The 27,955-nt window shown below is 31.4% G+C and overlaps 1 protein-coding gene across 5 annotated transcripts in view; it reads left to right on the top strand.

Moving 5' to 3' along the window:
* Positions 1-27,955, top strand: part of LOC132743622 (cytochrome b5 reductase 4-like) — a 62,282-nt gene that overhangs the window by 30,251 nt on the left and 4,076 nt on the right. For all 5 annotated transcript variants that reach the window (XM_060732163.1, XM_060732162.1, XM_060732161.1 and 2 more), the window contains 13 exons: positions 2,878-3,031; positions 4,376-4,476; positions 14,599-14,698; positions 15,301-15,333; positions 16,349-16,406; positions 17,828-17,979; positions 18,768-18,800; positions 19,410-19,535; positions 22,187-22,327; positions 24,341-24,493; positions 25,948-26,101; positions 26,710-26,796; positions 27,620-27,784. In XM_060732163.1, coding sequence (XP_060588146.1) covers positions 2,878-3,031; positions 4,376-4,476; positions 14,599-14,698; positions 15,301-15,333; positions 16,349-16,406; positions 17,828-17,979; positions 18,768-18,800; positions 19,410-19,535; positions 22,187-22,327; positions 24,341-24,493; positions 25,948-26,101; positions 26,710-26,796; positions 27,620-27,784 — 1,457 coding nt within the window. The remainder of the gene's footprint in view (positions 1-2,877; positions 3,032-4,375; positions 4,477-14,598; positions 14,699-15,300; positions 15,334-16,348; positions 16,407-17,827; positions 17,980-18,767; positions 18,801-19,409; positions 19,536-22,186; positions 22,328-24,340; positions 24,494-25,947; positions 26,102-26,709; positions 26,797-27,619; positions 27,785-27,955) is intronic.

The following is a 27,955-nucleotide window of genomic DNA, read 5'->3' as shown; positions in this document are numbered from 1 at the left end:
ATGTGATTCTATTAAGGTATTTCACCCAATACAGCTTAATTAAAGTTTAAAAGTTTTTGTTAACCCACTAATTACCATCTTAAATCTGTAAATGGTCTTGTTCCTCTTGAAATTTGGATAAAAAAGAAGTAAAATGGAACCACAGTCCAGGAGTGTATTTTATGTCTGCCAGCAATATACTGTATACTTATATGGTATTGACAGGTCTTATTTTGTCACTGTACTTTACAGTTAACATTTTAACCATGATGTAGAAAAAAATCGGTCAAGAAATAACTTAATAATATGTATAAGTATTATTTGAGGAAAGTTTGAGATGTCAACTATCTTTATTTAAATATCATTTAAAAGAGACAATTGCTTCAGACATTCAATAAAGTTTTGTTTTTTGAAATCAAAATCTTCCAAGTGGATTGTTCAAAATTCAAAGTAGGGCAAATTTTTTACACAAATGTAGCAGTTTAGGCAGCTGTCATCCAACATGACTGATTGTGGTATTTAGAAAAAGGTCATTTAAAATCTACCAAAACTATGTACAAGTAGATCATCATAATGATGACATTTTAACTAAGTTATTGATGTAGGAAGGTGCTGCTTCTTTTCATTATATCAGAAACAAATGTGACCATATTAAAAGAAACTTTTATTAGCTAGAATTGCTAGATGGAATGGCAGGCCCTTATCAGGGGTACCTCACACTTTCATATTGTCTTGGATGACTGTACATTTAGGTTCGCATTGACTGCCGTACAGTGACCTACTTTCAGCTTAAAATTAATATCTTTGGCTATGAAACTTTGTGGAAATTGCATTTGAGGTAAATTATCACCACTTTGTCTGCAGCTTCAAAATTAACTTTTAAAGGGCATATCTGGTGACATGACTCTTGGGTCTGAACTCGACAGCAAAAGCTGCATATTGTGCCTTTAAATGAACAAAAGCCGCCTTATTAAAGCACATATAACATACATATGATCTTGCTAAATATCAAGCTGCAAGTTGAAGTTTTGAGCAGGACACAGACCCATAGCGGTTGATCTTAACTTAAATACTATTTTCATCAACTTAACCTCCATTTTAATTGATGCATTGCATGGCCAATGCTTGTAGAAAGTGGAATCAATATTGTCACTACATAGCTTTAAAGGCAAAAGAAAATATTATCAGCTTTACTTAAAGCTTGATTGTTGACAAATTGGCTTATTCTGTAACTGTTATGTCTTCTTAGTAACAGACTAGTGTATGTGCAATAACTGGCAACGAAAAAACCCAATACAATAAAACAGTGAAATGAATGTGTCAATAACAAACAATATAAGAGATATTTGCTATGTACGGTCATCAATGTGTTAGGATACTGGCGCTTTGAGAGAGAGAGAGTACTTATAATTATGTTTTGTCTGTCTGTCTGTCTATGAAATGATGCTTTGAGACAGATTAAGTCTTGGCAATAACAGCTATAGAAACTTGGGCTCAACATACTTCTGGATTATAACTATGTTTTGTACTAGAATATATCACTTTTACCCTTTAATTATTTTGACCTTCAAGGTTAAGAAACTTCAACTGTGACTTTGTAATTTATTGGAACAAAAATGATATATAGTAAGAGCATTTGTCTCATAAAAAGTTAAAAACACCACTTGTTTCTTGTTTCGAATGTTTAATACTTTACATGTATATTTCCATGGCACATAAAGGTTATAGTGACTAGCAGGAAGAATATACATAATATATAACTGGTATTTTAATAATGGGTAATTCATTTTTGCATGGATCTCTTATATGATGGAACTCTAACAAATAAAATTGATTGTACTTTATCTTTGATCAATGCATTGATTTCTTGGTAACCAGGTCAACAGTTATTGTACCAAACTGTAGCACATTTACTGGGAGACAATAGGCTAATATCTCATTCTATATGACAACATTTGCCTTCATTTTGTTTTGACAGTTAATGGTTTCTGTCACTTAATGATTTGGCCTGTCAGTTATATTAAAGATTTTCTATACTCTGAGAAGCTGTTTTTGGAGGCTGGGTAAGCTGACTCCTTGCCTATGTATTGGTGATTTTAGGCAACATATTTGTGAAATAATGTCAGTAAGATTAATGATATAGTTTGATTTTGTTAGATCTCTCAATTTGCTTGCAGAAATACTGACATATTCTTTGTTACCATTATCAAGTCCATCCTGTACATACATGCAGGCTTTAGAATAGACTCTTTGCTGTTCCAAAAGCTTTAACCCTTGCCATACTAAATATCTTAAATTGACCGTCCAGTCTTTTGGTCTGGACAAAACCAATCATCAATTTTATGGTAAATTTCAAAGTATGTTCTGACTGAAATTTATAGAATAGGGTAGACTCATTTGCTTATCAGTAGGCTAAGAGTTTAACTACAAAATGACAATTTCAATTCTAAAGCAAGCTTTTTTTTGGTCAAATAGTCAAAGGTCAAGACTGCTTCCATCCAATAACTTGACCTACAGCCTTAAAACTTAATATGAAGGTGGTTGCCAATATTGATTAGAATACCACTATTTTAGCTTGGTAGGTCAAAGGTCAGGATCAGCCTTGGTCATGAATTTTTAAAACAGCTTTTGCATGTTCCACAGCATTTATACTTCATAGGGTAGTTACCATACTCTTATTTGAGTACAAGGCCTCTTATTTTTGAATCAAAGGTCAAGGTCACCATAATTACATTCTTGTATTATCAGAATAGACTAAATACAATCATGCACATAATAGCATGGCTTTGTACTGGTGGTAAACTGTAAAGGCAAGTTATGACAAGCATTCTGAGAGTTAATACCTTGAAAATGGCAAGTGATTTTAGGAGTCTATATGCTGTAATAATGTTCTTTCAGGTACTACTGAAACCAGGTCATTCTTTAATGGATTGGATCAAACTTGGTAGAAGTGGCAAAGATTTGACTGGTGTTGGGGGCCGGAAATTAGAAGTTACACCTGAGGAATTAAAGAAACACAACACCGAGGATGACTGCTGGATTGCTCTAAGAGGTATTCTTAAAGAACATGCTTACAGAAATTGATAAAAAGGTCTTGTAATTAAGCTATGGAGGATATAAATTGAGAATATTATCTTTAGCTTTGAAGGATATGTATTGTAAATAGTCTTTAATTTCAAAGGGGCATCCGTGGCCGAGTGGTTAAAGTTGTTGACTTCAAACCACTTGCCCGTCATCACTGGGGGTTTGAATCTGGACAGGAACTATGGATTCTTTCATGTGAGGAAGCTATCCAGCCAGCTTACTGAGCGTCGGTAGTTCTTCTTTGGTGCCTGTTAAATAATGCATGGAATGCACCTTATGTTTTCCTCCACCAGTAAAGCTGGATGTAAAATTTCACACTGTTTCCAACTCAATGCAGCCTGATCAGAAAGCATGAAAATGTTATTTCAATGGACATTTGGTTATTTTTGTGTATTTTTCCTGTGTGATAGGTTCTTTGCCGAGATTTTGAGTTATCTGCAGGTAATAATGAAAGGAATACCTTCAGTCATATGACCCCAACATTGTATAATGACAACGTGTGAAGTCAGTCTTTTATTCCGTAAACATGTATTTCTAAAATGTTTTGTGATTAAACAAAACAGAACATAATTTTATGTAATTGAAGGAAAGTAACTACTCAGATGAATTTCAGCATTTTGTTAATATAATGATCATGATTTGATCAAAGGGAAAACAATTAAGAATTGATTATTTTATTGCCTAGAATGACCAATGTATTAGTTGGAACAATAAGAGACCTGCTGTACCACTGTACCATTAAAACTGGAAGAGTTATTAATTTACAGTGAAGTCTAGACAAGAGTTGATTGTATAGTCCCATGGGTACAACATAATATTTACTACATCATGTGCATGTTGTATAATGTCTCATATTGTTATATAAATGTATTATTTAACTAAACACTAGACTTTATTACACCATCATAAACATACAAATATATTCCAGTATTAAGTTTATACAGAATTTATTTTAGGTTGATTATGAAAAAAGCTATAAGCTTATAGTCCCACTCACTGAATTTGTTCCTGGGACAGACCATTACATAACAATGAGTGTAAAGTTTCTGGCATCCAGTACTGGTGTCATATGAGGAAACATGGTTGTCACCTTAATAGGGCTCAAACCCAAGATCCTTGGGTGGAGAGACAGACAGTTTAACCACTATGCCATTACTTCCCTCTGTATTCTGTTACATATTCACCTAAAAAATCATATTGTATATGTCTAATACAGGCTTATATCTTGAATTATTAATTTTACTTTAATTAGAGTTAAACATTGTAAATGTTATTTCAATTAGAGTTAATCATTGTGACATTATTATTACAGGTAAAGTGTATAATGTGACATCATATCTAGATTTTCATCCTGGTGGTATAGATGAGCTGATGAGAGGTGCTGGGAAAGATGCAACAGCTTTGTTTGATGAAGTAAGTGTACAAAAATTTGATCTTAAAGGAACTCCTAAGGTCTAAAAGCCTAAAAGCATAAAGTTTGAAATTTCTTACATAGATCAACTGCTTCACTTAAAATTGAAATCTGGGCTGAAGATAATAAAGAAATATACACAAATTTAAATTAACAGTTAAGTTTTTGTGTGATTTTTGGGGCTAATTTGAGTCATTGCAAAGCTTTTCAATTTGGGGTAGTTTTGACAATTGGAAGGATTATACTGAAAGAATGCAGTGAGCGAATGATGTGAAATTTTGCTCTGGACCTATATCAAATGGTACAAGTTGTTTCAAGTCCCTTCATAACAAAAACCTCATGTGCCGACTGATCTTGATCTGTAATGGTTACATGAGCAATCAATTGTTAAAGACACATTATGCATCAGAAACAATTAAATTATCCTTCTTTAGAACCCGAAACACAAGTCTAGTAAATTATGTTTAAATAATGGTTTTACAGCAGGTTAGATACTTATCCAGTGATGAATATAATGCTGACTGTGAGATTATTTGTAATAAAAGTAGCAAAATGTAAACTAAGTAGTATTTTGACATCCAAGCATAACAATAAATCATTATAACTATATTTATTGCCAAAAGCAACAAATGCATAAGATGCTTTAGCTAAGTGGCCAATGAGTACTAGTAACTTTTTAGAAACTATAACATAACTCAAAAAATGAAAAAAATGTTTTTCAGAAATAGATATTTAAGCATTTTTTGGGTCATAGTGGGCCTTTAAAAGCAGGCAAAATGTATAATGACTAACACATTCAGGTATTATGGTATGATATTGTATCATTATTATCAAAGCAAATATTATGCTGATAACAGACCGTCTAATATAGCTTTATACCCTTTTAATTGTAGATTCACAGAAATAATCGTGATTAATATAAATCTTTTTCTAATCCTACTTATTAAGCATCAGATGAGTAATGACCCTTTAATATTATGTACAGCCATGCTTCCAGGAGCCTATGTAAATTTTACAGGACAAATTCTTATGTTTACTATACAGAGCTATGGAATGAATTTGTAATCTCTAAACCCCTTAAAATGGTGAGTTCAGTCTGTGAGAGAATCAGTCTGACAGACCATGAAGTTCTTATTAGGATGGGATTGAATTAATGAGAAAGAAATGTCTGTAATGAATTGGAAGGGAGACAAGAAGAGTGTCGAGTTTTTACATTCTCCCCCCTCTGTCAAACTGATGGAGACAAATTGATATTAAATCAACATCTTATTATATGTCTGTCTGTATAATACAAAGAATATCTCGTCACCCTACTGACCCCTAGTGCAGGTAACTCTTTATTTAATTCAAAATTATTTAACCGGTTACTGCATTAAGGTGACGATCTGGAGATTTTTTTTATATCTGAATTTGAAATTTTGATAACCATTTTTTGTTTGCATGTTTTTTTCTAAACTTTAAAGATTACAGATTTGATAGTTTTCAGTAAATCTTATTATTTTGTGTCATTTTACATTTTTGCACAATTCAAACGTTATGCTGCTAAAACACAATAAATACAGTATCTCCAATGTTTGCCTACATTTTTTTCTTTGCCTTAATCTTTGCCTTAAGTTGCTTGATTTTGAGGGTGTTATTTTTCTTTATTATGCCACCGCAGCATCTGCGATGCGGTGGCATATAGCGATTCACCTGTGTGTGTGTGTGTTTGTGTGTGTGTTTGTGTGTGTGTGTTATAGAATATATAGTGAACTTAAAAAATCTTCTTGTGAAAAACCACTAGTCCAATTTCAACCAAACTTGGCAGGATTGTTCCTTGGGTGAAGGGCTTCCAAAGTTGTTCAAAGAATTTCATTCCATGCAGAAATCTGGTTGCCATGGCAACCAAAAGGAATTATAAGAATAAGTTTAAAAAATCTTCTTGTAAAGACCCAAAAGGCCTAGAGCTTAGATATTTTGCATAAGGCATTGTCTGGTAGACCTCTAACAAGATTGTTCAAATTATAGCCCTGGGGTCAAAATTGGCCCCGCCCCGAGGGTCATTGATTTTCACTATGTACATATAGTAAAAACTTAAAATACCTTCTTGTAAAAACCCAAAAGGCCTAGAGCTTAGATATTTTGCATAAGGCATCTTCTGGTAGACCCTTACCAAGATTGTTCAAATTATAGCCCTTGGGTCAAAATCAGCCCCGCCCCGGGGTCATTGATTTTCACTATATGTACATATAGTAAAAACTTAAAACACCTTCTTGTAAAGACCCAAAAGGCCTAGAGCTTATATATTTTGCGTAAGGCATTGTCTGGTAGACCTCTACCCAGATTATTCAAATTATAGCCCTGGGGTCAAAATCGGCCCCGCCCCGGGGGTCATTGGTTTTCCTTATATGTATATAGTAAAAACTTATAGTAAAAACTTCAAAAAAAATTCTTCTAGCAATTGACAAATGCTAGAGGTTAGATATTTTGCATGAAACATTGTGTAGTAAACCTCTAGCAAGATTGTTCAAATTATAGCCCTGGGGTCAAAAATTGCCCCGCCCTTGGGGTCATTGATTTCATATAGTAAAAAATAAATAAATCTTATTGTCTGAAGGTACAAGGCTTAGAGCTTTAATATTTGTTAAATTATATCATCTGATGGTACTCTACAAAATTTATTCAAATTTTGCCTCTTGTGTCAAAATTAGCCCCGCCCCCTGGTGGCCATAGGTTTTCCTTATATGTATATAGTACAAACTTAAAAAATCATCTTCTCTAAATTTACAAGGCTAGAGTTAAGATATTTTGCATGAAACATTGTGTAGTGAACCTCTGGCAAGATTGTTCAAATTATAGCCCTGGGGTCAAAATTGGTTCGCCCCGGGGGTCATTGATTTTCATTATGTGCATATAGTGAAAAAATAAAAAAATATTTTTGTCTGAAGGTACAAGGCATAGAGCTTTGATGTTTGATATATAATATCATTTATAGGTCCTCTACCAAAGTTGTTCAAAATTTTCCCTGGTGTCAAAATTGGCCCTGCCCGGAGGCAGTGATTCTCATTATGTACACATAGTAAAAACAGAAAATAAAACAAATGTTTTCTGAATGGGAGAAAGCTATAGCTTAGATATTTGACTTGAAATGTTGTTTGGTGGACCTGTATCAAAATTGTTTTGAATTAAACCCTTGGGTCAAAATTATGCCTTGCCCAAGGGGACAGTGACCTACTTTCTTGTCCTTTGATGTACAGCAATGACATTTTGACCATGTGCACAGTTTTAGTTGTAAAATTGAACTTTGATATCAGGTGACCTAGATTTTGATGATGTGACCTACTTTCTTGTCCTTTGGTGTACAGCTATGAAATTTGAACCATGCGGTGGCATAGCATTTTTCTCAAATGCAATCTTGTTTTGGAAGAAACGGATTATACATATTAACTAAGTTACGACTTTTTAGCTCACCTGTCACAAAGTGACATGGTCGAGGGCTCGGCGCAAGACTATTCTAACTTGTATTTTGAAAAATTTTCAGGAAATGGAAAAAATATGTTATTTTATTTTGATTTCATTTTTTGAAAAAAAAATCACAACCAATCTTATCAAAAAATAGAAATAAGTTGTGTACATGTTCATTTTTTCAAGAAAAGTGTAAAATATGCATTTTATTGCCTACATGTTAACATAGCCTAGTATTGCACTAGAAAAGCTACTTTTTCCAGAATATTTATTGTGCAAAACTATTCTATCTTGAGTTAGAATACTTTAACACTATAAAGTATGTCCCTTTGATTCCTAAATCTCGTGCAAAACTATTCTATCTTAAGATAGATTACTTTTGCAATAACTTGAAAGTTAAGAATATCTTTTATCTATCAAGTTAGAATATCATGTTTACTTTTAGAAAGTAAATTTGATTTCTTAAATAATATTTTTGAAGGGATATCAGGGTTTCGGGCGGTTCTAAGACCATAATATAAAGTATAATTTGATATTGTTACATATTTGCATAAATATCAGTGATTTATACCCTACTTAAATATATAGTTGGTACTTGTAAGTGTTAGCAACCTCATACAAACACAAAAATTGGATAATAACTTTCATTCTAGTCATATCTTTTGTGTTAATACAAATTCTTAAAAGTGAAATCTGCAGATTCTTAATATTAATCCTCATGTTGAGGCAAAAGCTTTTGTTGCAAGTTTTTTATATGCATGACTCAGGATTACTGACTGCAATGACACAAATAATGAAATGATGAACATGATTATGGTACTTTGTGCTAGAAAGCATTGTGCATGCATGCTTGGGCTGTGAATGCATCTTTGTTGATGCACAATTAAAGGACTGCTTTAACCCTCCATTATAGGAATTTTAAAATCCTTTAAAGCAGCACGCCTCCAGATTAATGCTAATTTTCATGAAAAATTTGAAAATGTGTTATAGTAAAGTAAAACATTGTGAAGTGAAAAAAGAAAATAACTTTCACATTGTAAACAGTACTTACAACCCATGTTAATTACCAAAAAGAGGTCAAAATATGCTAAATAGCCCTTAATACTGCATTAGTAATGCAATAGAACTAAGGTTGAAAAATACTGCGAAATCGGTCATAATTCGCACATAACTTGGAACTTGAAATCTTTTTACTGAATACTTTTGTTCGGTTTGGTTTTATTGACATATTTTGGTTCATCTTCAGGCATGCAGCTTTAAGTCTCTTATTATTTTAATTTAAATAGGTATTGGTAAAAAATACATGATGTTTATTCAGAATTATTTACTAACACATTAGACATTTCACAAATTTAAAAGATATAAATCATAATATCATTAATTCAATTAATAGTAAAATTGTTCTGTTGACTATAATTTTACAAATATAATATGATTTTGCATAAAAAAAACAAATTTTCTATTTATTCCATCCTGTTTTATCAGTTTTAATTTTTTTTTCCTGACTTTTGCCAAATAACGACATGCGCTCTCATTAATGATGTCATAAAATCATGATGTCACATAGTTCTTATTGAAAAATAATCCTGTAAACTTTTACTCATAATGTTACATTTTTGAATTGATATGACTATGTAGATAACTAGATATTTATGTGTTTTTTGTATTCAAGCACCTTTTACTCATAATGATGTGTATTTTGACTGTATTTCTATATATTTTAAGTTATATTCTTTTCATCTGCATTCAGATAGGTCTGGCTACTGTGTTACTGTTAATGATATTTTATAATTTCACTGTCCACTGAAAAGCATGTAATAAAGGTAATATTGTGAGAAATACACTTAAGTAAAATTTGTTTATTTTACATGTAAGATCATAAAATATTTCATTTTATTTGTGAACACCAGCAGTGTTATACTTTCACTTGTGGCTGTGTCAAAATATTGCAATAGGTGTTCATTTTATAAATTTCTTAGAAACTGACATTTTAAAAGTGTATTTTAATACAAAACACAAAATTTAATGATACTCTTTAGAACTTTAGAAGATATTTTAGCAGTAATTAATTGTCATAATATTGTAGTATTACTTAATTGTCATAATGTAAAAGAATGTGCTGCTTTAAATAGTAAAAACAATCCTTATTTCAAGAAATAAATCATCAAAAACAAAATATTTTTTTACTATTAGTAATAAATGTTGCTGAAGATACATAAATTCAGTGAAAGTTCTGGAAGTTTTCAAGATTAAAAATTTCAAAAATTCAACATTCATAAGCACATAACTCTGATTAAATTGTATTTCTAAATTATAAATCTAAATGTACTATAAAGTAGACTTTTGTAAATACAAAGAAAGAAAACAATTATGTACAGGCTTGAAAACTTAAATCATGCTATTTGAACTGGAATAATAAGAATCTTTAGGAATACTGATTAAAATTAGCTTCTAATTAACACTAACATTAGGATCTGACAACCACCAATTGGTTGTCATCTTGTCATAACCTTTCGAACAGCAAATCATCGGCAAGCTTTCACAATTTTTGAAAGCGATGTGGTTTCTAACTTTAATGGCTGGTAAACCATTACTGAGTAGGTCATTTTCACAATTTTGAGAACAAACATTGTATCGTCCAGATAGCCGGCAGGTAAACTGGCAAAACAACAATGTCCATTAAAAATTTAGTCTTTAATTTCCAGTTTTTTTCACATGACTTCAACAAATTGTTTTCTATCAAAGATCAATAATACGGCACGTATGTTTTACTTGAACAGAAAATGATATTAAGATACTTCGTCTTATTCCTATCTGTAAAGACGGTTTGATTTCATTGCTAAAAATAGCTTTCCTGGGAAGTCCGAATCACAATGAAGATTAAATAAATATGGGGGCAATCAGATCTACATGTAAGAAATAAGTAGATCTGAACTTATGTCAGACTGGAAAGGACCTTTCTATAAAAAACTGCATGCTTTCATAAACATTGTCAGAAAATATTATCGCCCATTTTGCATGCTTTATCCCGGGGATTTAATATTATATAATGTTTTAATACTGTTACAGTCATATTGTTGCCTTTTTGCTTGTTCCTTTTTCTTCTACCATATTAGTATTTAAATAGAATTTTGAAAAACATCATATCACATAAGTATTCATTGCACAATTGGTATAACAATGATGATAAAACTTGTAAACACTCAAATGTTACACATACAGAAAATATAGGAACAAGGGGACTCAAACCATACACCATATGGATGTGAATGCTTAACTGTTTCATCACTGAGGTAATTTGCCTTGTTACCAATCTGTTGTGATTGTCTAGACACACAAATAATTTGAAACAGTGTGTTTTGGTCAAGATATGTGTATATTTTACAGTCGTCTCCTTAACCCAAGTAATTTTGAATGTTTTAATACACTTCAAAGCTTCGTAAATAAACTAAAAGGTTAATAATTTGTGCATTATTATACTGGCACCACTTCATTCAAATAAATATATTTTTTTTATTTTTGAATTAGATTAAATTCAGAGATGATTTTTGCATGATTGTATTGAGATAAGCTTGTTTTATTCTTCTGTTGTTGTATTGAACTTTACTGAAAGCCAGTACTCAGGAGCACTAAAATATCACTTTCTATCAGTATTCCTACTTGAATACTGTATAATCACCCTTAGGATTTATTGCCTGCTTTTTAAATTTGTCTTTTGACGTCTTATCTGTGATATGCAGGCTTCATAACCTCAGATCCCCTTTCAAAATTCCATTTTATTTAGTTCCGCCAATTGTTTTCTTGTTTAGGGCAAAAGCATTCTTTTACTAGGGGACCATATGCCGCTTTTCATGGAATGGCACTAACTGTGTCACATTGAAGGTTCTATGATAACTGCCGTATGAACACATCTGTGGATGTTTCTAAATTAAAATTTCACCATTTTCGTGTAAAAATGTTGAATTCTGCTTAAGCCGGTGTTAGGGGGCGTGGACGGTAACTTGCACTTTCCAGTACCGTCCATGAATAGGCTCAATCAAACCGAGCCTGCAACATTTTCAATTGTGTTGTGTTGGACCTTCTTTTGGGTTTTTCCCTATTTTCTCCATCAAGTGAACTTTGATTGGCCATAAACCATAAATCTTTAAATGTAAGCAACTTTAATATTCATCGTTACTATAAAAAGTAAAATTTTCAGACTAAAAATGGAAAATTTCTTCTAAAATTGTATAATACTGAGTTCTGATTTTTTATTTTTTTTATTCTTTGTACAGAGAATTTGAAATGTCATGGAGTCAGTAAAATAAATTAATCTTTACAAGTGTTTGAAATTGATTGTTACACTTGGTATAAATAAATTTACCTAATAGGAATCAAATTTTCTTCATCTTGAAAACAACGAAAAAACAGGCAAAAACACATCAGAATATGTTTTAAAACTGTAAAATTCTGTAAAATATGATCATAGAAAAAGTGTCACAAATATTCTTGGAATTTATGACATCATGAAAGCTTGTGATGACATCATCAGACTTTGTTTATTTTCAGTTAGAATAGTTCCAATTGCAATAACTCCTGTTAACAGCATCTTTTATTTCGCTAGACTATTCTAACTGAAGTTAGCATAGTCTTGCACAAAAGAATATCAAGTTTTTAACTTAAAAGTGATTGTCAAACTATTCTAACTTGACTTAGAATAGTTTTGCACTGAATATATTATATCACCAGATAGAATATTTTCTTAAAATGTGTAAAACTTAAAAATTAGTGGGAAATTAATTAAGTCTTTTTAACAGAACATGCATTGAAGGAATTTATACAAGAAAATGTCAAAAAACCATTTTCTGAAAAATATTGAGTTAGAATAGTCTTGCGCTGAGCCCTCGTGGTGAGCTTTTGTGAACGCTTTTCGTCCGGCGTCCGTCCGTCCGTTGTCCATCCGTTCGTAAACTTTTACTTTAAACGACATCTCCTCATAAACGACTAGGCCAATTTCATCCAAACTTCACAGGAATGTTCCTTTGGTAGTCAACTTTAAAAGTTGTTCAAATAATTTAATTCCAAGCAGAACTCTGGTTGTCATGGCAACCGAAAGAAAAAACTTAATATCTTCTTTTAGAAAACCGCAAGAGCTAGAGCTAAGATATTTGGCATGAAACATCACCTAGTCAGTGTCTACCGAGTTTGTTCAAATAAATTTCCTGGGGTCAAAATTGGCCCCGCCCCGGGGGGTCATTGATTTTCCTTATTTATATATAGTAAAAACTTAAAAAATCTTCTTTTAAAAACCCCAAATAGCTAGAGCTTAAATATTAAGCATGAAACATCTTCTAGTGGATGTCTACAAAGTTTGTTCAAATAAATGCCCTGGGGTCAAAATTGGCCCTGCCCCGGGGGGTCATTGATTTTCGTTATTTGTACATAGTAAAATCTTAAAATATCTTCTTTTAGAAAACAGCAAGAGCTAGAGCTTAAATATTTGGCATGAAACATCAACTAGTCAGTGTCTACCAAGTTTGTTCAAATAAATTTCCTGGGGTCAAAATTGGCCTCGCCTTGGGGGGTCATTGATTTTTTCTTATTTGTATATAGTAAATACTTAAAAAATTTCTTTCAAAAACCCCAAATAGCTAGAGCTTAAAATGAAACATCTTCTAGTGGGTGTCTACCAAATTTGTTCAAATAAATGCCCTGGCGTCAAAATTGGCCCTGCCCCAGGGGGTTATTGATTTTCCTTATTTGTATACAGTAAAAACTTAAAATATCTTCTTTTAAAAACCCCAAATAGCTAGAGCATAAATATTAAGCATGAAACATCTTCTAGTCAGTGTCTACCAAGTTTGTTCAAATCTATGCCCTGGGGTCAAAATGGGCCCGCCCTGGAGGGGTCATTGATTTTCCTTATTTGTATATAGTAAAAACTTAAAGATCTTCATTTAAAAACCCCAAATAACTAGAGTATAAATATTAAGCATGAAACATCTTCTAGTGAAATTCTACCAAGTTTGTTCAAATTAAAGCCCTGGGGTAAAAATTGGCCCCGCCCCAGGGGGTCATTGATTTTCATTATTTTGTAAAGAGTAGAAACTTAAAAAATCTTCTTTTAAAACTTTTAAAAAACCAAGAGCTAGAGTTTAGATACTAAGCATGAAATATTTTCTAGTTAGTGTCTACCAAGTTTGTTTAAATAAAAGCCCTGGGGTCAAAATTGGCCCCTGTGGGGGGGGGGTCATTGTTTTTTCCCATATGTATATAGTAAAAACTTAAAAAAGTCTTCTCATTAAAACCCCAAAGAGTTAAAGCTTAGATTTTATCATGAAACATCTTCTAATGGCTGTCTACCAAGTTTGTTCAAGTAAAATTCCCTGGTTAAAAATTGGCATTGGCCCAGGGGCCTATATACAGGTGAGCGATTTCAGGGCCATCATGGCCCTCTTGTTTTAGATACATTGTTTTTTACGGTACTAAGAATGTTTTTAAGGTTACTATATTTTTCAGTTTTTGGTTAAGTTGTAAGTCATTCTTTACCGAGTATAGTTCAAAATGACAAGTTTTTCCATGTTTCAGACAGGATGAAGACTTTTAGAAAGTTTGATTTGATGTCTTTATTCTAGTGAGAAATAATGTGTAATAGTAATATATATGATAATTTCTACCTAAATTTTTATTAATTTTTACAGGTGCACAAGTGGGTAAATGCAGAGTCAATGCTGGAGAAATGCCTCATAGGGAAACTCAAGGCTGAAAACCCAATGTTGAGGAATGCTCTGCTGAGAAAAGGTAAAAAAATATTAATGATTTCAAATGAATTTAATAATTTTTCCTTTTACAATAATATGTTAATAATTGGTATTACAATTCTTTTAATTAAAAAAACTAATATTATGAAAGATTATATCTGTCATTTTGAGAATTATGCAGCTGTTTGATATAAAACATAAGCAATGAAAATGACATGATTTAACTGACTATGTTTAGACAGAAAAAAATCCATCAATAATATAAACAAAGTTACATGTCTATGTTACTATAGTATTCAAGGGAGTGGAGACCTAGTGTTAAAGGCATCAGACTCTCAAACTAGGGCATTTTGGAATCAAGCCCTTCTTCAGTTACTATCATGTTTCTTCATATTACTCCAGTACTGGTTAGTTTCAGGAAGTGGACTTGATAAGCTAAATTAAACTTCTTACTTAAATTAAATTCTTGCTATACACTTAGTTTTAGCTACTTGACAAATAGCTTATGTTTATGTACCTATAATTACATTTGGTAAGGGATAGCCAGTGTCCATTACCCCAAACCAATATTCCCAATATTAAATCAAGTCATTACTATATACTGTATAAATGATTTATAACAGTGTTTCATTTTGTTTACAGCCTCAAAGAGCAGTCTTGAAGCTGTACCCAATGGTAAGATTTCTTTCGCAGAATTATATCCATTCAGAAGAGCCAACAAATTTAAAAAAAAATGAACTATACACCATTGGTTTGCACATATTTTAGACAGTTGTATTGTTCAAAGATACAGGATTTGATATCTGTAAAGGGGTTTTTGAAGTCAAGACAATTTATAAAGTTTAACTGACTGATAATTTAAAGACATAGTGGCATGTTTATCATGTTCTGCCACAAGTACAAAGTTCATTCTGATCAAATGAGCAATACTTCAGGAAACTGAAAGTTGGTGTCTATTAACAACTATTTGTTAGGTTTGAAAATGCTACCACATCCACATCTACTTCCTTTTAGCAGTAAAAAAAAAAGATATATTTCTCAAGAATTTATTGATTTACGGGCATGTACCTAGACATGTAGACGTATTTTTATAAGGAGAACATTTTATGAGGCACTGGGATGTAAGAAACAAACTATTGTCTGTCTAGCCTGTAAGAGATATAGTTAAGTTAGACAGAAGTAATTCTAAAGAAAGTTTATGCATATCAAATGTTATTTTGTCTCAAGTGCTAAAGGTAATATAGTACTTTTAAGGTTTTTGTACACCCAGCTCAAAGCTGTGGAGTTAGTTGTATTGTCTGAAATATAAAGATGATTGTTTTTTATAGGAAATATGGGGTACCTAATACATTTTTGAACATTTTTTATCTGTAATTATGTTAAACAATGCAGAAATAAAAATTTATACAGATTTACAAGTGTACTATATTATTGGATCTGTTAACTCCTTAAATATAGATTTCAGCAATATATGGTGAAACCTTAGAAATTTTCTAGTATTTTCAATTTCAGAATCAAAATAAGAAATTAAGCTTCTATCAGAATAAGGGCTGGTTAGATTGCATGTTAATGCAGGCTGGCCTGGCTCTATACTGGTGGCAAAGGCTAAACACTTTCTGGACCAGGAGATTAAGGGGTTTATTGTTTGAAAAAGTGAGACAAATATTGTTAGCATATTTTTCTTTTTCAGGTGGGATAGCTCCACCTACATTTTTGACACCATCCACACCACCTGAGCAGAAACCAAGGTAATGTTTTACAGCGTAGCTGACTCTTTGTGGAAAAGACAGAGTTTATCAAAGTTATTTCCCTTTAAGAATTAAGTTATTTAGATGCAATTCAAGAAATTTCTGTAAAGCACTGAAAAAGTCATATGTGCAGTGTCTGTTCAATTTATGATTTTATAGAAAACTTAATGCACAAAGAACAACAGTAGTAATTTATGATTATAAAGATTTTTGACAGGTTATATGGCCCTATGTAAATGGTTGTTTGAATATAAAGGCTTGGGTTATATTGCAAATAACTGTTCATATACCACCATATATCCTGTTAAGAATCTTTACAACAAATTTATAATACTGCAAAATTCCTTTATTGCAGAAAAAAATGAAATTAATTCATAAATCAACTGCCGCCGTGTATTCAGATTATATAAACGTCATGATTTTCCGATGAGATATGACGTTACAAACATGCAGTACTATTAATGTATATATACAAGATTTAGATGCCATATCTAATAAAGTACAAGATTGTAAGCATGATGTCTGGTTAATGAGAACTGGGAACTTTTTTGTAGACATATTATTGATTTTGTTCATTGAAGTTTGTAGAATTAAAGATTCAAAAGATTGTAATTTGTTTCTGTAACTGTTACGGTTAGGTTGAATATTGACTTGTTTCATATGATCAATAATGGGACAGATTTCTCAGTACAAGAAAGGTTGCTCAGTTCAAAGTAATGTTTCCCAAGTGAACAAATGTTTTTTAAGTACAAGTAAATGTTTTCTAAGTACAAGTAATGTTTCTTATTATTAAATGATTGAGTGATAATTATTTAATTATAGGGTTGATCTTTGAATTCCTGTTTTGAATACCAGAATTAATATTTACAGTCTTGTGCTGCCAGTATAGAACCAGTCTTATTAAAGCAGTCAGTCTAGACTGTGTAACTTTAATGGTCAGATTCAGTATTTGATATTGAAATATCATAACATGTCACATTGAAGGTTCCATGATAACCGCAATATGAACACATCTGCGGATGTTTCAAATTAAAAAAATTGATCAGTGTATGTTAGATGTTGAATTTTGCTTAAGGCGGTGCTAGGGAGTGTGGACGGTAACTTGCAATAACCATTACTGTCCATGAACAGGCTCAATCAAACCGAGCCTTCAACATTTTCAGTTTTGCAATGTTGGGCTCCTTTTAGGAATTCTGTTTGGTACCTGAGATAACTGTGTTGTATATTTTCCAGGTTTGACTGGTATCAGTGTTGTATATTTTCTAGGTTTGACTGGTATCAGAGATAACTGTGTTGTATATTTTCTAGGTTTGACTGGTATCAGAGATAACTGTGTTGTATATTTTCTAGGTTTGACTGGTATCAGAGATAACTGTGTTGTATATTTTCTAGGTTTGATAATGGTGTTGTATATTTTCTAGGTTTGACTGGTATCAGAGTGGTAAGACCGTGTCAGTGGTGGTATACACCAAGTGGACAGATATGAGGGATGAAAATGTTATCATAGATCGTGATGAGAGAACATTGCTGGTGACAATGCACGTGAAACAATCAGTCTTCTATGTACATATAGGTAATGAAACATTACTAGAATAAATTCATATATTACTGATCTTTTATTGTAATTAGGAAAACTTAAGCCAAGAGAATATTTGTCTTCTTTGTACATATAATGATATATACAGAAATATGACGACTTCATATATTTTCTTCAGTCATAATAATCAATCCCTTTTAAGTATTGATATTTAAGATACCATGTTTAAGTGCTTATATTTTGGATACAGTTTCACTGTTTAATGTTTAAATTTGCCTTTGATAAATAATACTGCTCATTAATTCTTGAAGAAAATGGCTGATATTTCAGAAATTTTATCTCTTGAAAGTTGTTTTTCATTACTACGAGTACCACTAGGTCTCAAAGGAGATGTAGGTTTTTGCAGATATATTATCTCTTGTTAATTGTTTTCCATCTGGTCACTTATATTCAATATCTAGATCGAATAAAATAGGGACAGGGTCTTTTTGCTGGATTACATGGACCTGTTTTTCTTACATGCACAAAACAAATATGTACTGCTTTGAAAACAGTATCCAGCATATTAAGCTAAAGGAGCAAAACCGTCATTAAAAGTAATTACAGTAAAGGCTTAGAAATTAAAGTAAAGGATAAATTGTGAGCATAGTCCCTCTTGGAAAAAAAGAGACCTTGCTTTCAAAATTGCTGAATACCTGCAGTCTCTAGCTTATAATTAAATACTGGTTTCATAATAAAATGAAAATGTAACTGATGTTTTGATAAATAAAGATTACATACACCTTTAGAATTTTATTACAATAACATATATTTTTAACTTGCAGATCTTGAGAAAGATGTAACAGACAAGTATCAGGGTAAGTATATGTGAACTTACACATACACATGATCATTATATCTGTCACATATGTCAGGAAATCCCTGAGAAAATTAAAAAATCATAAATTATACATTTGAAAAATTATTAAAGTCTTAAAGTCATACTATATTTAAAAATCAGTATTATATTTTTCTAATCGATTGAAATGGACAGCATATTTTGAATATGTTTTTTCTCATCTTTAGACAAACAATTATGTTTATCTAATTATTATACAAATTAAATTTTTTTATAGATTCAGTAGCTTTGCTAGGCATATCTCATTTTTCAAGGCAGGAATGTGTATAAAAACTAACAACAGTCCATATATAGTTACAAAAATGTATAAATAGCAAGGAAAGAGTCGAAATATAATCACAAAAGCTCTAAAAAGCTCTAACACAAAAAACTTGAATATTGTCACAAAAACTTACACAAAGATACAAAAGTCTGTAAATAATTACTGTTTAGCAATAGCTGCAAATGTATCTTTGATTATGAGGTGCAAAATCTCACTTCAAGATGACAGTTCTATTATTTTCAGTTCTTTTTCTACTAGATGCAGTCTCAGCCAATTCACTTATCATGATATTGTAATTTGTTTCAGTTTATATATCAGGTGATAGTGGAAAAGTGGAAATAGTTTTTGAGAAATGTCAGCCAGATGTACAGTGGTCTATTATAGGAAAGAATCTGGACAAACATAATCTGTATATACCAGACAAAAACTACAGTAAGGAATAGTTGTATTCATCATTTACTATACCTGTAACTTTTTTCCTTAAGATACCTGCAAATCTTGAAGCTTGAATAATTTTCGAGGGATAAAAAAAATCGTATTATGACAAATACAGTAACATGTATGGAAGTGTCAGACTATTTTTTCATGTGGATTCCCATCTTTGCTGTATTACATAGCATTTGAAAAATTAATGGGAACCAAAATTATTAAAAGCTTTTTTGCAAAAATTACATATTCATTCGTAATTTATGAATTTTATTTCTTGACAGCTGTATTTCAGTTTTTGAAATAACTAATAGAAAGTGAAGTATATTGAAACCTTTTTTGTCTTAAAATATAAAGGTATATAATAAAAGGATAATTATGTTTTAGTAGCTTTCTAAAACTTGTACAATATAATATTTTATTTATATACTATGTTTTCAAGAGTATTACATTACATTTGAACATGTTAAATATTTTTATGAGAAAAGAATTGTTGTATAGTGTTAAGTTGACCTCCAATCTGTTACCTTTCATAGCAATGATTTTGTATCAGACAAGGGGACTTTAATATTATTTCATACAAGGAAGCAAAAAAAGTTAGCGTAGGACTACCTTAAATAAAGATAGAATGGTGGAGATATCTTTTTAAACCTTTAACCTTCTAGCACTAAAAGTAACAAGCAGTCATTGAATTTATATCCCCTGCCATCTATTGGTTATTACTGATACAACAACTGGAGACTTAATGCTTTATTTATATATTTATTAAAACCAGTCTTGATGATTGACATAGATATGCTGAAATCCAGTCAATTGTTCTGAAAATTCACAATTGACATAAATATGCTTTAGTTATTGCAAAAAAAAAATTGGCAGTTTTTTTTAGAAAGGACCAAGTTTACTTAACCTGTAATAGGGAATGCAGCTTCCCCTACATAGTTTTTACATTATTTAATTCAAGTTAGACATACAAATGTACATGTATTCAGAAAGAATTTCTTAGATTTCAATAAATTTCTGTGATAAAAGTATTTTACTTAAAGATGAGCATAGTTTATTTTTAAGTGTTTAAGTCATGTGGTGTTTTATTATGCAAAAATCTGGTCATATTCACCTGAAGAAATACATGTACACCAATTTTTTTCTGTATTCCACACCTTGTTTTGCTAAAATTGTAACACCGCAAATATTAACACTATTCATATGCAGTTTTACAGAAGGTATAATTATGATAAAATGAAAATTACACAAGTGTGCTGTTCTGGTGCATTGTTTCAGTCTGTTTAATTGTGTAAAGTTGTATTCAGGACATTTACAGTCTGTCAGAATATCATACTCCTGTAATATTCCCCTATATATTCTGTAGAACATGTTCTCTTTTATATTTGACTTTTCAATCAAACGATCCTGATGAATATTTTGAAAAAAATGAGCATGGACAAAAACTGTAAATGATAAACTCAGTACTCATATTTCCTTCTGATTGAAGACTCTGGTGAATATTGATCTAAATCTCAAGTTGTGGTTAATTTAGGAAAGGTACTTAATTCAGTGCAATCAAGTAGGGGAATAATTTGTGCTAATTACGTTGTCAATACTCTTGAGACATCCTGCTATATTAGGAGTGTACTGCAGTGTCTCAATAGGCAACATTTTTAGCAACAGATCAGGGTCTTGTAGAAGCTTTGAATTGAATAAGTGGTCATTTGTTTCATTAATAGCCACCTCATCATCTTCATTTTATATTGACACTTCACCTCCAATGAAGATCATATGAGCCGCGTCATGACAAAACCAACATAATAGGTTTGCGACCAGCATGGATCCAGACCAGCATGCGCAGTCTGATGAGGATCCATGCTGTTCGCTTACAAACCCTATTACAAGTAGAGAAACTGATAGCGAACAGCATGGATCCTGATCAGACTGCACGGATGCGCAGGCTGGTCTGAATCCATGCTGGTCGCAAACCCATTATGTTGGTTCTGTCATGACGCGGCTCATATATTGTGTGTTTGTGTGTGTATGTTACATTGACACTGTAAAGGCTTTATGGGGACTTTTCAGCTTCACTTAATTAGGAAGATCTAAAGACAGCTTTCCCTGTGACCTTTATTTCTGGCACCACAGACTATTTAAAGTGAAGCTATATTCCATTGATATTACAGATACTTTATTCTAGAGTTGTCATTGAAACAGTGCCAAGTAAATCAACGATATATCACTATCAGACGACAAATATCGCTTATGCCCTGTCAATTAGTACTTATACTTAGAATTAATTTCTTGTATGTAATTCTTTTTCATACCTGTTTAAAGGCCTTTGGTAAAAAAACATGTTCTTTTCATACATGTGTCTTGTTTATGAATGCCCATTCCATATTTTTGTTGACCATTTTTGTCATCACTGTTATTAAATATGCCACGGGTGAATTTTTATAATTTTTACTCTATAAATATTCAATTATTAAGTCAAAATTATCAATTTTCTAAAATGTGTATCGATTATAAATCAACAGAAAAATAACATTGATACATTGATATCATTTCTATTGATGACAGCTCTTCATTCTCTCAGCAATACATGTGTACTTTTGTTTATAATTTTATTTCTTTAGACCTCTATAATGTTTTTGTACATGTATATATATTTTCAGATCCTGCATATAGAGACTGTACTATAGAGAAGATAGAGTCAATCACACGAGATACAAATCTATACACAATATGTCTACCTAAAGGTTGTAGAATGAAAATACCAACAGGATGGCATGTTCATATAAAACACACTATACAAGGTATGATTAGGGTCAAACATGTTTGTAAAAACCATCTCTGATCTGGAAATCAGATCATTTTTCTTTAGAAAGCTTATAAAAATCCTGTTAATGTTATAAGTATTTTATTAGTTAATTTTAACATTATAAGTGGAATATGACTTTGACCGCATTACAACCCTTTACCAGCAAGGTCATATTTTTGCAATTCTCCTATGAGAGCATTGTGTTTTATAAGCACATCTTGTTAAAAGTTCAGTCTTTTTATACAGTAATAGTATTGATTGTTTTGTTTTGCTTATGTATATTCAAGAATGTACTTAATTCAAGACTGTACTTAATTTGGTGTCCCTTGTTGTTAAAGGGTTGCCTTTAATGGTTGAGGCATAAAAATTGCAGCCACATTTATCCCTGTGTGATTGTAAGAGGTGACTAAATGGGTTAAACTTGAGTCCATACATCTCAAGTTCCAGCAGGTGAGGTGGTTTTGATCCCCAGTGTTGCTTTGGGGTTAACAAAATCAGCTTTCCTCTTTTGGCACCATACAACCTATACTGTTTTGGTTGTGTTATATGTAGGTATGAAAGTAGTAACAAAAGTTGTGTTATATTTAGGTATGGAAGTATAATCAACAGTTGAGTTATATTTAGGTATGGAAGTATTGACATCAGTTGAGTTATATTTAGGTATGGAAGTATTGACAACAGTTGAGTTATATTTAGGTATGGAAGTAGTAACAAAAGTTGTGTTATATTTAGGTATGGAAGAAGTAACAACAGTTGTGTTATATTGAGTTATGGAAGTAGTAACAATAGTTGTGTTATATTGAGTTATGGAAGTAGTAACAAAAGTTGTGTTATATTTAGGTATGGAAGAAGAAACAACAGTTGTTAACAAAAGTTATATTGAGTTATGGAAGTAGTAACAATTGTTGTGTTATATTGAGTTATGGAAGTATTAACAACAATTGTGTTATATTTAGGTATGGAAGTACTGACAACAATTGTGTAATATTTAGGTATGGAAGTATTAACAACAATTGTGTAATATTTAGGTATGGAAGTATTGACAACAGTTGAGTTATATTTAGGTATGGAAGTATTAACAACAATTGTGTAATATTTAGGTATGGAAGTATTAACAACAATTGTGTTATATTTAGGTATAGAAGTATAATCAACAGTTGAGTTATATTTAGGTATGGAAGTATAATCAACAGTTGAGTTATATTTAGGTATGGAAGTATAATCAACAGTTGAGTTATATTTAGGTATGGAAGTATTAACAACAATTGTGTTATATTTAGGTATGGAAGTATTAACAACAATTGTGTAATATTTAGGTATGGAAGTATTAACAACAATTGTGTAATATTTAGGTATGGAAGTATTAACAACAATTGTGTTATATTTAGGTTTAGAAGTATAATCAACAGTTGAGTTATATTTAGGTATGGAAGTATAATCATCAGTTGAGTTATATTTAGGTATGGAAGTATTAACAACAATTGTGTTATATTTAGGTATGGAAGTATAATCAACAGTTGAGTTATTTTTAGGTATGGAAGTATTCACAACAATTGTGTTATATTTAGGTATGGAAGTATTAACAACAATTGTGTAATATTTAGGTATGGAAGTATTAACAACAATTGTGTTATATTTAGGTATAGAAGTATAATCAACAGTTGAGTTATATTTAGGTATGGAAGTATAATCAACAGTTGAGTTATATTTAGGTATGGAAGTATTAACAACAATTGTGTTATATTTAGGTATGGAAGTATAATCAACAGTTGAGTTATATTTAGGTATGGAAGTATTAACAACAATTGTGTTATATTTAGGTATGGAAGTAGTAACAAAAGTTGTGTTATATGTAGGTATGAAAGTAGTAATAAAATTAACAGAAGTTGTGTTATATCTAGGTATGGAAGTATTAACAACAATTGTGTAATATCTAGGTATGGAAGTATAAAAACAGTTGTGTTATATTTATGTATGAAAGTATTAATAACAGTTGTGTTATATTAAGGTATGGAAGTAGTGCGAAGCTATACGTCGGTGTTACCTTCACTAACCTCGGAGAATCAGGATGATAGATTACACCAGGGAACTGTTGTTTACCTCATGATCAAAATATATCAAAATGGAGCATTTACACCCTGGCTTGCTAGTCTTAAACCAGGTATGTGTTTTATGTTAGTGATTTGTTTAAAGAAATTTTTTTTGCAGTAACCTATGCCTTGTATATAAGGAAATTTTAGTGTGGTTATTGTGTGAAACTTGTGAAGATTTAGCAAAAGTGTTGAAACATTTTCTTTTTCTGCAGACAATAATACAGTAAATCATCTGTAGAGTGGCCTGCAATAGCTTAATAACCTTTTTACAACAACATTATTATTTCTTCTCAAAGTAAAGATTTTCACTATATTGAACAACACCTTTAAAGCTACATGCCTCCAGATAATCCAAAATATTTTAGTAAAATCAAAGTTAAAAAAATATTATTTAGACTTTAGGAATGTAAAAATATTAAGAAGTCAAGTAATAATTGACATGTTATATGTGGTTAATGACTGATTTTTTTTCAATATTATGACTATATTTCTACTGCGTTACTAACACAGTAAGGGCTTTTTCGCACAATTTCACCCCATTTTAGTAATTTACGCCAGTTGTAAGTGCAATTAATTAGGTGTAAGTTGCTTCCTATTGGCCACTATACACTATTATGCGTTTTCACATATTTTAAAACTTTTCATGAAAATTAGCATCAATCTGGAGGCGTGCTGCTTTAAGCAACCAAATGTACATTTATAAGTTATAATACTGACACATAAGTTTGCAACAAAAAATGCTTGAAATGCAAGTTTGCAACTTAAATGTGCTTGAACAAAATATGTTTGTGTATTGAAACTTTAAATTAATTAGAACATACAAATTAAAACATTTACATAAGATTGATAGAAATATATTTTGTCTTTTTGGTGAACTTCAAACCGTAAAGATGTGAATAAATGAGTAGAAAATCTGACCAGAACTTCACCTGTTAAATCGCAAAATATGTACATGACTAGTTTTTATCTTTAATAATATTGTCAAATCAGAAGCAAGGAAGCTGAAATCAAATGAGAGTGTGTCATAAACATTGCCTTAAGGAATGGCATATTAAAAAGTTTCAAAATATCATACAAACCCACTTACCTGAAGAAAATATGTGTGAGTGTTGAAAATATTCATGACTCGGTAAGCATTTTGTCTAGTTTGCAACCAATTTTTTGGCTTGAACCAAGTGTGCAACCACTTAGTTTAGTTAACACATATTTATTTTAGTTTGATTGTGTTGGAAGCTATAAGCCTATTGAAATACTCTGGAATTCGTTCCTGGAACAAACCAGTACTAAGCCATGAATGTAAGGTTTCTTGCTCAAGGAAACAACAGCTTGCCCCTGACAGTGTTTGAACCCACATGGTCAGCAATCCTGAAATTAATAGTCTGACATGTTAAACACTCTGCCACACCGCCACTGTGCATCACATCAAGCCCTATGATATTACCTTTGTTTATTCTATCTCATTACATCATGAATATATCTTACTGTTGTTTTGTATGTTATGTAGATTTAATTATTGTATCAGGTGATCATATATGTATGAGCAGTTGTGAAGGGAATTTTAAGGAGTCATGTCTGAGTACATTAACCCATCTAGTCATGTTGGCAGCTGGTACTGGCTTCACACCTATGGTGAAACTTATCTATAAATCTCTGGTGCAGGACACCGAGTCTCAAAGGTTTGTACTTCCATTTACTTCCATTACTTCAACCTCAACTATTTCTTTTTTAGTCATAATTGTAGACCACTGACTAAAGAGCTATATATAGAGAATATTGTTCAATACTAAAATGAGTTAAATTAAATAATATTATAAGAGCCTCTGGCGAGCATAATATTGTTTTATTTAACCAGTTCAATAAATATAGTATTATATCTTCACAAATATAATATTCTTTTTATCACATACCCAAAATTATAACTGTTTACAGTGAAAAAGATTCACTTTTTCATTTACACCCCCATAGTGTAACACTAGCATTTAGCGCATCTTCACGCTATGTTTGTATGATGCATTTATGTCATGTCAAAATATATGCACGGCTGTGCTATACTGTTTTTACGGAGTCTCAAAAGTGGTATGCGCATGTGATAAATACATGTATTTGACTGATTTATTCCCTTTACTTCTGTTTAACTATAAGGACTTAAGGATAATCCAATAAACTGCTTTATGGACAGTTAATATTTGATCATTTTAAATGATTTATATTTAATAGAATAAGATGTAGGTATGAAGTAGACATATAAAACAAATTGTATAAATGTTATATTTTGATATAACAGGCAGGTGAAGTTATTGTTTTTCAACAAGACTGAGAAAGACATACTGTGGCAGGATCAGCTAAGTGCCTTAGCAGACTTAAATCCAAGGTTAGACTTTATTTGTATAATGGTTTTAATAAACACTGATGAATTTTGTTAGGTTAAAAATATCTCAAATATCTTTTCATCTATGTTTGGTAGGAGGCAAGAACTGTGGAATATAAATTAATTAGTGGAAAGTACTATAATATATAAATTAAATAGGGGCAAGTGCTATGGAAAATGAATTAAGCAGCAAGTGCTATGGAATATAGATCAATTATGGGCAAATACTATAACAGTATAAATGAATTAGGGGCAAGTGCAATGGAATATAAATTAAATAGTGGCAAGTGATATGGAATATGAATTTATTGTGGACAATTACTATGGAATATTAGCCATAGCTTGCTTTTAGATTAGTATTTTTATGACATACATTGTAACCATGATTTCCCACCTTTCACATGTTTTTCTCTTGAAAAAAATTATTGTTGTTTATATTTCCTTCTATCCTTAAGTTGTAAGTAACAGTAACTGTTTCTCATAGTGCCTGCATATATTGAACCATGTCTTAAATATTTTATAAGAAAGTATCTCTTGCCTAAATCTCCAATTCAGGTGTTGCTTTTAATAGATAGGGGCCAAGATCACTGAGACAAAAAAAACAGAAGATTTTTCTACTTTACCATATAAAGCTTTATTTATTGACCAATGTTGTATAGAGTTATATAGTTTGTTGTCACAAGCAGCTGTAAACTTATATAACTGTTTTCATTGTGTTAATGAGAAATTATAAATTAATGAACCCTTTAGTCTGCAAGCAGCAAGTAAATCTTGCTTAAATTTGACATGATAATTGTTCAAATAATACAATATGAAGTATTTTCAGGTTTACATTTTCAAACTGTTTATCTGAGGCAGCCGGGGCATGGACCGGGCTGAAGGGTCGAGTCAACAAAGATATGCTGGCAGAATTTATCCCGAGTGTGGGAGAGAATGATAAAATACTGATCTGTGTATGTGGGCCAACCCCATTCACCAAGTCTGTGATACAGTATGTGTTTTTATATCTTTCCTTGTTTTTACACTTTTTATAACTCAAAATGAATGTATTTGCACTTCTTTAGAAAAGGCACACATAAATTTTAAATCATTTGAAAAATGGTTTTAGAACATGTTTAATTCTTATTATGTAGTAGTATTTTGACTTCTATAATCATAATTA

Source organism: Ruditapes philippinarum, unplaced genomic scaffold (assembly GCF_026571515.1).
Source record: "Ruditapes philippinarum isolate M1 unplaced genomic scaffold, ASM2657151v2 ctg652_1_1_1_1, whole genome shotgun sequence".
NCBI classification, from domain to species: Eukaryota; Metazoa; Mollusca; class Bivalvia; order Venerida; family Veneridae; genus Ruditapes; species Ruditapes philippinarum.
The sequence above is the reverse complement of the archived record's forward strand: the minus strand, read 5'-3'. Positions and strand labels throughout refer to the sequence as shown.